The sequence below is a fragment of the Camponotus floridanus genome, unplaced genomic scaffold (genome assembly GCF_003227725.1).
Source record: "Camponotus floridanus strain SB8 unplaced genomic scaffold, Cflo_v7.5 scaffold338, whole genome shotgun sequence".
Taxonomy (NCBI): Eukaryota; Metazoa; Arthropoda; class Insecta; order Hymenoptera; family Formicidae; genus Camponotus; species Camponotus floridanus.
The window spans coordinates 39,987-53,162 of record NW_020229479.1 but is presented as its reverse complement, the minus strand read 5'-3'; the positions used below and the strand labels follow the sequence as shown (position 1 = coordinate 53,162).

At 29.9% G+C, this 13,176-nt stretch overlaps 2 protein-coding genes across 2 annotated transcripts in view; one reads left to right on the top strand and one right to left on the bottom strand.

Annotated features, from left to right (window-relative positions):
- Positions 1 to 1,273: 1,273 nt before the first annotated feature.
- On the bottom strand, positions 1,274 to 10,768 carry LOC112638622 (fatty-acid amide hydrolase 2-like). The gene is made up of 10 exons (XM_025410669.1): positions 10,172 to 10,768; positions 8,033 to 8,203; positions 7,644 to 7,863; positions 6,575 to 6,792; positions 3,191 to 3,290; positions 2,766 to 3,064; positions 2,584 to 2,685; positions 1,956 to 2,123; positions 1,695 to 1,877; positions 1,274 to 1,570 (listed from the first exon to the last, which is right to left on the bottom strand). The coding sequence occupies exons 2-10, from the start codon at positions 8,198 to 8,200 to the stop codon at positions 1,466 to 1,468; spliced, it is 1,563 nt and encodes a 520-aa protein (XP_025266454.1). The 5' UTR covers positions 8,201 to 8,203; positions 10,172 to 10,768; the 3' UTR covers positions 1,274 to 1,465.
- Positions 10,769 to 12,204: 1,436 nt separating this feature from the next.
- LOC105256416 (myosin heavy chain 95F-like) overlaps positions 12,205 to 13,176 on the top strand; it is a 9,392-nt gene continuing 8,420 nt past the window's right edge. The window contains 1 exon segment of the mRNA XM_025410660.1: positions 12,205 to 12,309. Within this exon segment, the coding sequence (XP_025266445.1) occupies positions 12,205 to 12,309 (105 nt within the window).

Genomic DNA, 13,176 nt, shown 5'->3' with positions numbered 1-13,176 from the left:
ACATTGAGTGACGTCGCCAAGCTTAGGACAAGGTCAACTTGAATTTTTTAAATGGAACCCCCTATTTTTTATTGCATATTTTTGTAGCTTACCTCGAGAGCTTTCCAAAACACTATAATAAAGTATTTCTTCATTGAATACTTTTCAAGTTACGAGGCTTGAAGTAATTTTTTAATTTTACATAAACCATAAAATATCTAGTAAAAAATTCATTTTTGGATTATTTTACCTTAATACTTTTATGTACAAAATAATGAGAGGAATCAATTGGTGTAAAGAAAACATACAGTTGTTTCGAAGAAAAAATATGTAATTTACAATTAACAATTCCATATTTTTTCTTCGAAACAACTGTATGTTTTCTTTACACCAATTGATTCCTCTCATTATTTTGTACATAAAAGTATTAAGGTAAAATAATCCAAAAATGAATTTTTTACTAGATTTTATGGTTTATGTAAAATTAAAAAATTACTTCAAGCCTCGTAACTTGAAAAGTATTCAATGAAGAAATACTTTATTATAGTGTTTTGGAAAGCTCTCGAGGTAAGCTACAAAAATATGCAATAAAAAATAGGGGGTTCCATTTAAAAAATTCAAGTTGACCTTGTCCTAAGCTTGGCGACGTCACTCAATGTCAAATGGATGTTACAGTTAAATATATCTTTTTAATCCATACAACTTTTGTCTAAAGCGTTTTGTTCTAAAATGCATTCTATGTGAGATATTCGACTGTGTCCAGACTTTTGGGACACCCTGTATATATAAGTACGGGTTCATTTTATATGTACTTCATTTTTTATTTTTCATTATATTTTTATTAAGATTTATTAAGATTTATTGTTTATACATCGTGAATTGATAATTTTCGAAAAGAAGAAAAAAATTTCATGCTCATGAATATTTGACGCAAATTTTTCTTAATTATTATAATATTATGTAATAAAAGATTCATCAATATATATGTGAGTAGCGAAGGCATAAATTTTTCTTAATCATTTCTGCGAAAAACGATTCATTTATTTATTCCAATATATTCATTCCAATAATAGAATATATGTAGAAAATAAATTTGGAATAACATGTAGTGATATACGTCGAAGTAAACCTAACGAAGCTTATGCAAAAATTTCAAACTATGAAACTATGATAGTGATTAGTCTATTCACGTATGTATGAGGTACACGCGCGTATACATTAATATAATTATATATGATAGTGTGTTATTAAGAAAAAAAAAATATATATATTGTATATATATCTTTAACAAGAAACGAAATATATTTTATTTGAACATATCACATTCCCAAGATTTTTTTCCCCTTAAACAGCTATCTGAAAGTCAAAAATTTATTGCAATAGCTCGATGCTTCATTATGTGCGCGCAATTTTCTATGCGACAAAAAGATCTAATATACAATTAAAATTAAATAATAATTTCTAAAATAAACCATGCAGATAATTGTTACTTCCTTAACGATATCGACGGCGGCTCCCAACCACCGAAAGCAGTCTCCAGTTCTTTTGCAACTGCCAAGCAGAGGCGATCCTGATAAGGTGCGGCTATCACCTACAAATTTTTTTTAAATACAACTTTGCTTCATAAAACATTCTAGACCAGGTGATTGTTATCGCATTATTCAAATGTTTGTATTGTTCTTATAAGGAAAAAGAACTATATTTGATTGGCTTACCTGAACACCAATGGGCAATCCCTCGTGGTTGAGTCCCATCGGTATGTGCACTGCAGGAAAGCCAAAAACATTGAAAATTGCGCAATAGACGTCGTTCAATGTTTCACAGAAGGTAAATTCTGATAAAATCGCCGGACATCGGACAGTCGGATAAATAAATATTCCGTTCTCTCCCAAAAGATCCTGCGCAAGAAACGAAGAGAGACGATGAGAATAGAGAGACAGTTACGATAATTGATGTTAAGATCTCGAAACACTAACCAGCAGCTTCTGCCGAATCCCTTTTCCCTGCTTCGTGTAATGCGATATATCTGATTCTGAGAATGGAAAATGCATCTCGAACATTAAGGCGTGGAAGGTAGTCTGCATCGTGTGTTGCGACAAACCGAAAGGAATTTTCAGAATTTCGATGACTGGATTTTTTTTCAACTGCAACAAAAGAAAATATCAGAGGATATGTATTTTGTTTGCATATAAATCAATAAAAAATATATTTTCGAATTGTTTATTTTTCGATAAAGAAAACAATTTTCGTATCGTTTTATATCTACAATGTAACGTATAGAGGTAAAAATATTACATTCTAATTTTAAAACAACGTTGCAGCAATATTCCATAATACGGTCGCGCAATACAGTTTTGCAGTGAATATCGTCTGTATTTTTTTCAGCGTTGCATGGAAAAGACACGAACGTTACTTTCACATATCGAACAAGAGAATTAGCTGACTGTTTAAATATTCCTATTATTTCTTCATCAGAAATGAAACTATATTTTACGATTATAAATTCGAGTTATTTGATGCAATAATTTTTGTCCATGTTTTTTAAAAAGAAAATATTATGTGTACATGTTAAGAAAATGTTTTGTATACATAATACATAAATACCTTGGGATCATTGGCATCTACCAACACATTAGGGATTTCCTTTATAGAGAAAAACGTACTAAACACAATTTCAACCAGTTCGGTTGGCCATTCTATCGGCAACTGCAACATGTCGAGCAGCTCCGTGTCAAATTTTACATTCTATGAAATAAACACGCTCTATAAATAAACGTCGTGAATACCTTCTCCGGACGAATATCGTATTGCGTAAAATGTGTCACGGCTTTCTGAACGCAATCTTTGATTTCCGGCACTACTGGTAACATGCCTAATGCGTCGTCCATGCCGAACCGGTAGTAGACCTTCAATTGCCGTAGATCCACCGGCACATCTAGACGTAGATTGTGATCGCTTGTGGATGTCAGCACTTTCATAAACACCCCAAGATCTTCCGCGTATCTGGTCATCGGACCAAAGGTCAGAAGTTTTTGATAAAGTTTGTCCTCGGATTCCGGGATATATCCTATGTTCGAGATAATTTCTACGAGAAGAAAAGTGTATAATAAATTAATATATAAATCTCTTTAAGAAAACAGAAATAAATTAAAAGTTGACAAAAGTTGACATATTATGAATGGAAGCATGCATTAGGAAAAAATAAACTTACCAGCCGTAGGCTTGTGCCCAAAAATGCCGTTGAAAAGAGCCGGTAATCTTATAGAGCCAGCAATGTCCGAACCGATTCCAATCACAGAGGCTCCTGCTCCCTTATATATATATATACAGGGTCTACCAAAAGTGTGGAAACCCCTAAATATCTCGGAAAATATACGTTTTACAGAAAAGTGTTTCCAACAAAAGTTGTAGGGTTTAAGAAGATCTATATACTGATTCTATCAGTTTGACCTTGGATGGCGTCGTCAAGGTCAGGTCAAGGTCACATTGACTTTTTTAAATGACACCCCCTACATTTGATTGCATATTCTTATAGCTTAATTCAAGAGCTTTCCAAAACACTATAATAATGTTCATTTTTATTAAGTACTTTGCGAGTTATGAGGGTTGAAATAATTTCTTAATTTTACATAAACCATAAAATATCTAGTAAACCATTCATTTTTCGATTATCTTACCTTCATACTTTTATGTACAAAATAATGAAAGGAATCAATTGGTGTAAAGAAAACATACAGTTGTTTTTAAGAAAAAATATGGAATTGTTAATTGCAAATTACATATTTTTTCTTAGAAACAACTATGTGTTTTCTTTACACCAATTGATTCCTCTCATTAATTTGTACATAAAAGTATGAAGGTAAGATAATCGAAAAATGAATGGTTTACTAGATATTTTATGGTTTATGTAAAATTAAGAAATTATTTCAACCCTCATAACTCGCAAAGTACTTAATAAAAATGAACATTATTATAGTGTTTTGGAAAGCTCTTGAATTAAGCTATAAGAATATGCAATCAAATGTAGGGGGTGTCATTTAAAAAAGTCAATGTGACCTTGACCTGACCTTGACGACGCCATCCAAGGTCAAACTGATAGAATCAGTATATAGATCTTCTTAAACCCTACAACTTTTGTTGGAAACACTTTTCTGTAAAACGTATATTTTCCGAGATATTTAGGGGTTTCCACACTTTTGGTAGACCCTGTATATATATATATATATATATATATATATATCACATCCTATATATATATATATATCACACATATCATTCTGTCGTTACGACATTAATTTAAAAAAATGATTTTCTTTCTTCTTGTCCATAGTAATCATTCGTTTCTATAAATGCTAAAATTTATACGGTTTTCGTCTAGTAATCATATCTTTATTGTAAAGAAGAAATTAATGTTTATTGTTAATCCTAATCGAAAGTATTATATTATATTATTAGATTGTCCAGAAAGTTTGCGATTATTATGGTTTTTAACCTTCAAGTTCGTATACACATATTTGAGCTCAAAGTAAATTTTATTAATCGAAATAAGAATTTTGAAATCTACACATTATTGCCAACGAGAAACAAGTTTATTTATTCCTGTAATATAAAATTTCGGATTTCCAGAAGCAACGAACTCTTCGAAGACTTTTTAACAGTGGCTTGATTGTTGATGTTTTCCCCTGCAAGAAATTATCGATATGCTTAAAAAAGTGATAGTCAGTTGATAAAAGATTTAACAAATATGATGAGTGGGGCAGAGTTTTTCATTTGGTTGCGTAAAATCAATGCAAAACACACTTCAAAGCGACAATTGATTTAATTTCTGCACCATTGATTGTGACAACGTGTGATCGAATATTATCGTGTAGAAAAATTGAGCATTTTCTCTTGATCAGCGCCAAACATAGACGTGTAAGTTCCTGATGCATTTTGTAGATTTTTTGACACTTCTCTGTCGTGATAGTCGCTCGAATTTAAAAAGCTGTAGTGAATTATCTTGGTTAACAACTATCAATAATCATTTTTATTTTTTGGTGCAATTTCGGTTTCGGAAAATGTTTTGGCACTTCATCATGGTCTAACCATTGTGCAGAATGTCGAAGATTATCGAACAAGATCCATTTTTCATCGCACGTTACAATGATCGAGAAATGAATTATTTTGGTTGCAGAAAATCAATGCAAAACACATTTCAAAGCGACAATTCTTTTCGCCCCATTGAAGCGGCATCTATTTATCGAGCTTTCTTCTTTTTCCAATTCGTTTCAGGTGATCGGAAACAGCTGACTTGCTTACACCAACTTTTTCTGCAAGCTCTCAAACTGTTGCGTGAATCTGCTTCAACTAACATCATCTAACATCCTCAAGTCAGTTTCATCGTCAATGGTCGCACGTCATCCAGAACACTATTCATCTTTAAGGCTCTCATCTCTATTATGGAATTTTCGAAACCACTGTTCGTTAGTATTCGTTCCTGGGCTCAAATTGTTGATATTGCGAGCCATCTCAGTTGCTTTATCCAACTTTGAATTTTTCTTTCCATTTTTAATTCAAATTTAAATAAAGTTTAATTTAAATAAAACACAAACACAATATCAAAATATAGTTATTATTATTAAAATGTAGAGTGAAGTTTGCGCTTTTAAATTGGTATAATATTACATAACATAGACATAAAGAAAAAACAACTTCACGTGAAAAAAAGCACCATAAACATCTTAAATAACAAAAAACGCAATAACCTTCTGAATAATCTAATGTATAGATTATTAGAGTCATTTTTTATGTAAATTTTTATGTAAATTTATGTAAATATCATTCATATCAATATTGCATAATAATGGAATATTTAGTGTCTTTTAATTTTTGTATGTTACGTAATGGTTCTTTCCCTCTTTTTTGTTTCTTATGTACATTACTCATTTATAGCTAAAGAGAAATAAGTATCGAAACACTACTTATATCTATTTAAAGACATTTTGACAATTGCCTATATTTTTTTTTTAAATTCAGTCTGTTAACAATTTTTTGTTCATGTTTGCTCATTATTTTTGTGTTATAATATTAATCCAGTGTATTTATTTGTGTTATAGTTAGTTGTGTTATATTTATTTTAATTCTATTGTAACTAATGAAGAAATCGAGAACACATTCTTTCACGAAAAGAAATATCACATAAATAGTTTTAAAAATAAATGAAAAAATAGGCTCAAAGTAATAACAATTGTTTTGTAATAACTATTATTATTTTGTAATTATTTTTTATTACTAATTGAAAATTGGCAAATAAGAGTAGAGGCGCAGTAATTGGAGTACAAAAAAGTTTCTTCTTCCTTTCTTTTTTTAATATATTTCAAAATATTCGTTAAATTTCGTAAAATTTCGTTAAAATATGTATACGTTAATGTACATTAGTTATATTATAATGTACATTAATTACGTATTTAATTTTTTCTTATCCTTGCAATCGCGCTTGGACTCTTATTTGTCAATTTTGTCACTCACAGTAATAAATAATTTTTTTTTAATTAATTTTTTTCTGTTATATAATTAATTATTATTAGTGTTTTAGAGATATTCGCAATTGGATTACCTCTCCTCCAGATGATCCGCCAGACGTGTACCTAGTATCATAAGGATTACGTGTACGGCCGTGCAATAGATTCGAGCTTTCGAATCCACCGCACATCTCCGAGGTGTTCGTCACGCAAACTGGGATCGCTCCAGCGTTTCGGAGTAGTTTAATGACTAGTGCATCATGGGATGCCTTCATCCCTTTGCGACCTAAAGAACAGCCTGTATGACTGCAACCTATGACCAAAAGATTCTTCTTTGTTTACATCTTCCTTAAATAAAACTCCGATAGTATCCAGTGTTTGGCCCATCGCACATGAAATCGCATGAGCGTCGATTATTAAGTCGCCATATTGACTTACATAACATAAATATAAGTATAATATAAGCATGCGCGTTAGTTCATACAGTCTTATGCTATACAGCTATGCAATTTCATGTGCAATGGTCTTTTCTGACAGGAATTAAATTCTTCATATTTTAATAACTTAATCGAATTGATCTAAAATGTATCTAAACTATTTTATATTTAGAATGAACTCTAAAATAAAATTTATCGGTTTTCTGGAAGGAAATATATATATATATATATATATATATATATATATATATATAAATCATAATTTAATCGAATTGACCTATAGCGTATCTGAATTATAGTGTATCTGAACTATTTTATATTTAGAATCAACTTTAAAATAAAATTTATCGGTTTCCTGGAAGGAAATAGAATATATATATATATATATATATATATATATATATATATATATGTATAAAACTTATTCCTTCTCATAAATACACACACACATACACATACATATATATATTGATAATTTTATTTTTATTATAATTATTTATCTTTTAATTATAATTATTTATCTTTTAATTATAATTATTTTATCTTTATTTTAATTATAATTATTTTATCTTTTTTATATATTTTTATTCTCTCTCTCTCCCTTTCTCTCTCTCTCTCTCTCTCTTTCTCTCTCTCTCTCTCTCTCAACTATGATATAATAGATGCTATTTCAAGAATACATACAAATGTAAATTATTATAGTATAATAACAAAAAATTAATTATACCTTTGACAGCACAACATTCCTTGACTGTGACTGGTATACCATACAGCGGTTTTTCCTTCTCTAATGTTTTAATGTCAAACTTGCCGTTTGCTAATTGTTCATCGCAGATTTTCGCCTCGAATATTGCTTCACCAAATCGATTATCGATAACGGCATTTAAGATACAATTCACTTTTTTAATGTGTTGTATATGCGTGTTCACGACATCGTAACATGTAATCTGTTTTTTATAAAAAAGCAATTTTCTATATACTATCTCATTTATTAAATCATTCTCTTTCATGTTTGTATATCGATACAATATATATAAAATATAATTATATAAGGTTACATATAATTTTTTAATAATATAATTTATACATATATATTATTATAGGGAATACACTTACCTCTCTTTGTCTAATTTTTTTAGCAAGTGCAGTGGCGCTAAACGTAAGTAAGGAATCTGTTATTGGTGGAATTCTTTGCGGTTTCTTGCGAATTAACAATACGATCCGATATAGTATTGCATAGATAATATTTAGTATACTGAATATAATACGCAACTTTAACAGCATTGTCTGCAAGATAAACACGTTAATATAATATTAATATAAGATAATTATGTTAATTAAGATAATTATGTTATTTATATCTACTTCATTCCATATCATGTTAGGTTAAATTATGAAAGTTTGTACTTTTCTAGTTTGCCATGTATCGTATATTAGCGTAAAGAAAAATGCACAAGAGATCTAAGCGTTAATTTTTACGCGATAGCTTCCTACTTAAAAATTAGCTCAAGCTGCACCTCAAGACAAACTTCCTTTGAGTATCTCTATTGAATCGAGACTATAAATGAATACCAAATTGATTTTTAAGATTCATTTATTAAACCATATCATATCTCAAAATTAGTTTCAGCTGAGTGTCTCAGCAGAATCATGATTATAAATACGGGCCTAAGCGCTTCTGTTGTATAAAATATGCGCTATTCTCACGATTATTTGCATATAAATTCAATTGATCACAACAATGTCTCCAATGACAAAGCATTGATTCCAAGAAATAAAGTTTCCTATTAAATACGAAATATCTAAAAGTCACTTTGAAGAAATATTTAAATCATTTTCTCGTCGCTAGAGATTCGATTCGATCGATTAACGATTCGAGAATAACGTTACTTTCACTCTCTCTCTTTCCTGACTCTGCAAATTTTGTTTTTCAAAGTGTCATCACTTCCTTGAAATCTCTGATTTTATTTCGATAAAAATATGTTTGTGCGGAAGCGAAATATCATGTTCAATACACAGTGAGTTATGTGACTAAGAGTATTTACACAAGTATATTTACACAAAAGTGAATAAAAATACGTTTTCTGTTAAACGATAGTTCGATCATGGTTATTCGAAATGTTTGCAAATACGTTTGTTATGGCTTCTTGAAATATGATACACAATATTTCGAACAACGTCTATAAAAAGATACATGTATGTATGTAAAAGAAATATTATTGAGAAATATATGATCGTACATTTGTTCATCCAAAAGATAATGAAACATTATTTTTTGTTTCTTTCAGGTCTTAAAATGAAAACAATGAATGTGAACAAAAAATGAAAGTTTTTATGCTTCATTTTTTGTTCACATTCATTGTTTTCATTTTAAGACCTAAAAGAAACATCAAATCGTTGTCAATGTCATTTTATACATATGTGTATATATAAACAGAGTGTCTCATTTTAAAAGTTCCACTCTCATAACTTTTTTAATATTGATTGTAGAAAAAAATGTTTCAGACAAAAGTTATATGGCTTGAAGGGAGACATAAAATGGTGTCATTAGTAATAATTTCAAGCCTCATAACTCGGAAAGTACTTAATGAAAACTAACATAATTATAGTGTTTTGGAAAGCTCTCGAGATGAACTATAAGAACATGCAAAAGGATGGTCTAATTTAAAAAGTTGGATGTGACCTTCAGGTGACTTTTCAATGTCAAACTAATAACACCATTTTATGTCTCCCTTCAAGCCATATAACTTTTGTCTGAAACATTTTTTTCTACAATCAAAATTAAAAAAGTTATGAGAGTGGAAATTTTAAAATGGGACACCCTGTATATTATATAATATGAAATAAATATATATATATAATATATAAATTAATTACACGATAAATGACTGATAATTATATAACTTGATGATTGTTATCGATAGTGATACATAAAAATATTATTCATATTATATTTAACATAAAAATAATTAATAATAATTATAAATAAAAAAATAAAAAAAATAAAATAAGAATAAATTAAAATAAGAAAAAATAAGATTTTTTGCTCCTATTTTTTTTATTCGTTTACAAAGATTTAATTCATGATATGTGCGTGCGCAATAATTGGGTCAACTTTTATCGTTCTGATTTGTGATAAACACTTTTCATATTTCTATAAAACAAATTTTCATTAACTACTATTACTATAAGAAGTCATCTCTCTCGATACATCATATAAATAATTATTCTAAAAATAAATGATTTCGTACGTACCGCTTAATATATACTATAATACAACCTCATCAACATCAAGTCTTATCTTTCCAATGATGGACGTTTCTTGGACCCTCCAACAAAGTTATTAAAAATGTTGTTCAAGTTCTGTCTTATCTTTTTTTTTACAGGGCGATAATCTCGGCGCTGAATAATTTCCTCGTGCACGAGAACTTCGTGCGAGAAGGCAGAAGGCACCTTCGATAATTGACGCGATCGCGAAAACGATGCCTGCGGGAATCACACTATCTCGAGTCGTCGGAATATGACGTACGAATGCATGCTATGAGCGCACGGCAAAACGGACTGAATGCAACGATGTCCCTACTAGTGAATTTAACAAATGTCACCTGTGGGGGAGGCTGATAGCCCTGCACGCGCTCACAATGTTCGCATATGGACGAACGATCACTTTTTCCAAACGCATATTAAAATTCCCAATTTAGTATAATGTAAGTCAATTATAGAGACAACTTGTTGTCTGCGTGCGTTGTGCATAAGTGTAGTAGCTTTTTTTGCACCTATTTGCTCTTGTTATATAAATCGAAGAAACGTAAAAACGCGGTGTATGCGATTTTGATATTTCGATTGCGATATACATTTTATTTTTTCATCTTACGCAACAAGAACAACAGATATAAATGAAAAAAATATTGTGTAAAGCACACGCGAACACATTGCTTATTCCATTAAAAATAAATTAAACTAAAAATAGTCAAGTATATAAAATATTAGGCACACAGAATATTGAATTGCAATTAAAATAATCAGTATTTCGTATAATATATATTTATAATAAAATTATGATACATAATATCATGTGATGTTAATTAAATGTGATGTTTTAATAAAGGAAGAATGCGTAAATAAAGAATATCTATACGTTATCGCGAATTATTTTGTTGTGCAGTATTTATGTTTCTAAACATTTACATGTATGTATAGAATACGAGATATAGTCGAGGTTCCTTGTATTAGGCTTGTGCATCGTTTTCGAGCTATATACAAATGTAATTATGTTATTTAAGATCTATTCAGTAGCGATAATATTTATCGTATAAGTCTCATTTCGAATAATTAAAAAAATGCAATAAAAAGAATGCAAATGAACAGATATATTATAAATGATTTATTACACAACAGTGCAACAATGGAGATGGAATTATTGAATAATTAAAAAAACAAACATGTAGTGATATACGTCGAAGTAAATCTAACGAAGATTTTGCAAAAATTTCAAACTATGAAACTATGATAGTGATTAGTCTATTCACGTATGTATGTGGTACACGCGCGTATATATTAATATAATTATATAGGATAGTGTGTTATTAAGAATATATATATATATATATATATATATATATATATATATATATATATAAAATTGTATATTAGATCTTTTTGTCGCATAGAAAATTGCGCGCACATAATGAAGCATCAAGCTATTGCAATAAATTTTTGACTTTCAGATAGCTGTTTAAGGGGAAAAAAATCTTGGGAATGTGATATGTTCAAATAAAACATATTTTCGTTTCTTGTTAAAGATATATATATATATATATATATATATACATATATATATATATTCTTAATAACACACTATCCTATATAATTATATTAATATATACGCGCGTGTACCACATACATACGTGAATAGACTAATCACTATCATAGTTTCATAGTTTTGAAATTTTTGCAAAATCTTCGTTAGATTTACTTCGACGTATATCACTACATGTTTGTTTTCTAATTATTCAATAATTCCATCTCCAGTGTTGCACTGTTGTGTAATAAATCATTTATAATATATCTGTTCATTTGCATTCTTTTTATTTATATATCTTTAACAAAAAAACAAATATATTTTATTTGAACATATCACATTCCCAAGATTTTTTTCCCCTTAAACAGCTATCTGAAAGTAACAAATTTATTGCAATAGCTCGATGCTTCATTATGTGCGCGCAATTTTCTATGCGACAAAAAGATCTAATATAATTAAGCTTAAATAATAATTTCCAAAATAAACCATGCAGATAATTGTTATTTGCTTAACGATATCGACGGCGGCACCCAACCACCGAAAGCAGTCTCCAGTTCTTTTGCAACTGCCAAGCAGAGGCGATCCTGATAAGGTGCGGCTATCACCTTACAAATTTTTTTTAAATACAACTTTGCTTCATAAAACATTCTAAAACAGACCAGATAAGTTATCGTATTTTTCGAATGTTTGTACTGTTCTTATAAGGAAAGAGACATATTTGATTGCTTACTGAACACCAATGGGCAATCCCTCGTGGTTAGTCCCATCGGTACGTGCACTGCAGGAAAGGCCAAAAACATTTGAAAATTGCGCAATAGACGTTGCTCAATGTTTCACACAAGGTAAATTTTGAGAAAATCGCCGGACATCGGAAAGTCGGGTAAATAAATATTCCGTTCTCTTCCCAAAAAGATCCTGCGCAAGAAACGAAGAGGACGATGAGAATAGAGAGACAGTTACGATAATTGATGTTAAGATCTCGAGACATTAACCAGTAGTTCTGGCCGAATCGCTTTTCCCTGCTTCGTGTAATGCGATATATCTGATTCTGAGAATGGAAAAATGCGTCTCGAGCATTAAGCGTATATGGTAGTCTGCATCGTGTATTGGTGGCGACAAAACCGAAAGGAATTTTCAGAATTTCGATGGCTGGATTTTTTTTCAACTACGACAAAAGAAAAATATCAGAGATACGAAATTTTGTTTGGCATGATAAATACAATAAAAAAATATATTTTCGAATTGTTTATTTTTCGATAAAGAAAACAATTTTCATATCGTTTTATATCTAACAATGTAAGCGTGTAGATGTAAAGATATTACATTCTAATTTTAAAACAACGTGCCAGCAATATTGCGCAAATACGGCCGCGCAATGCAGTTTTGCAGTGAATATCGCAATTTTTTCAGCGTTACATGGAAAAGACACGAACGTTACATTTCACATGTCGACAAGAGA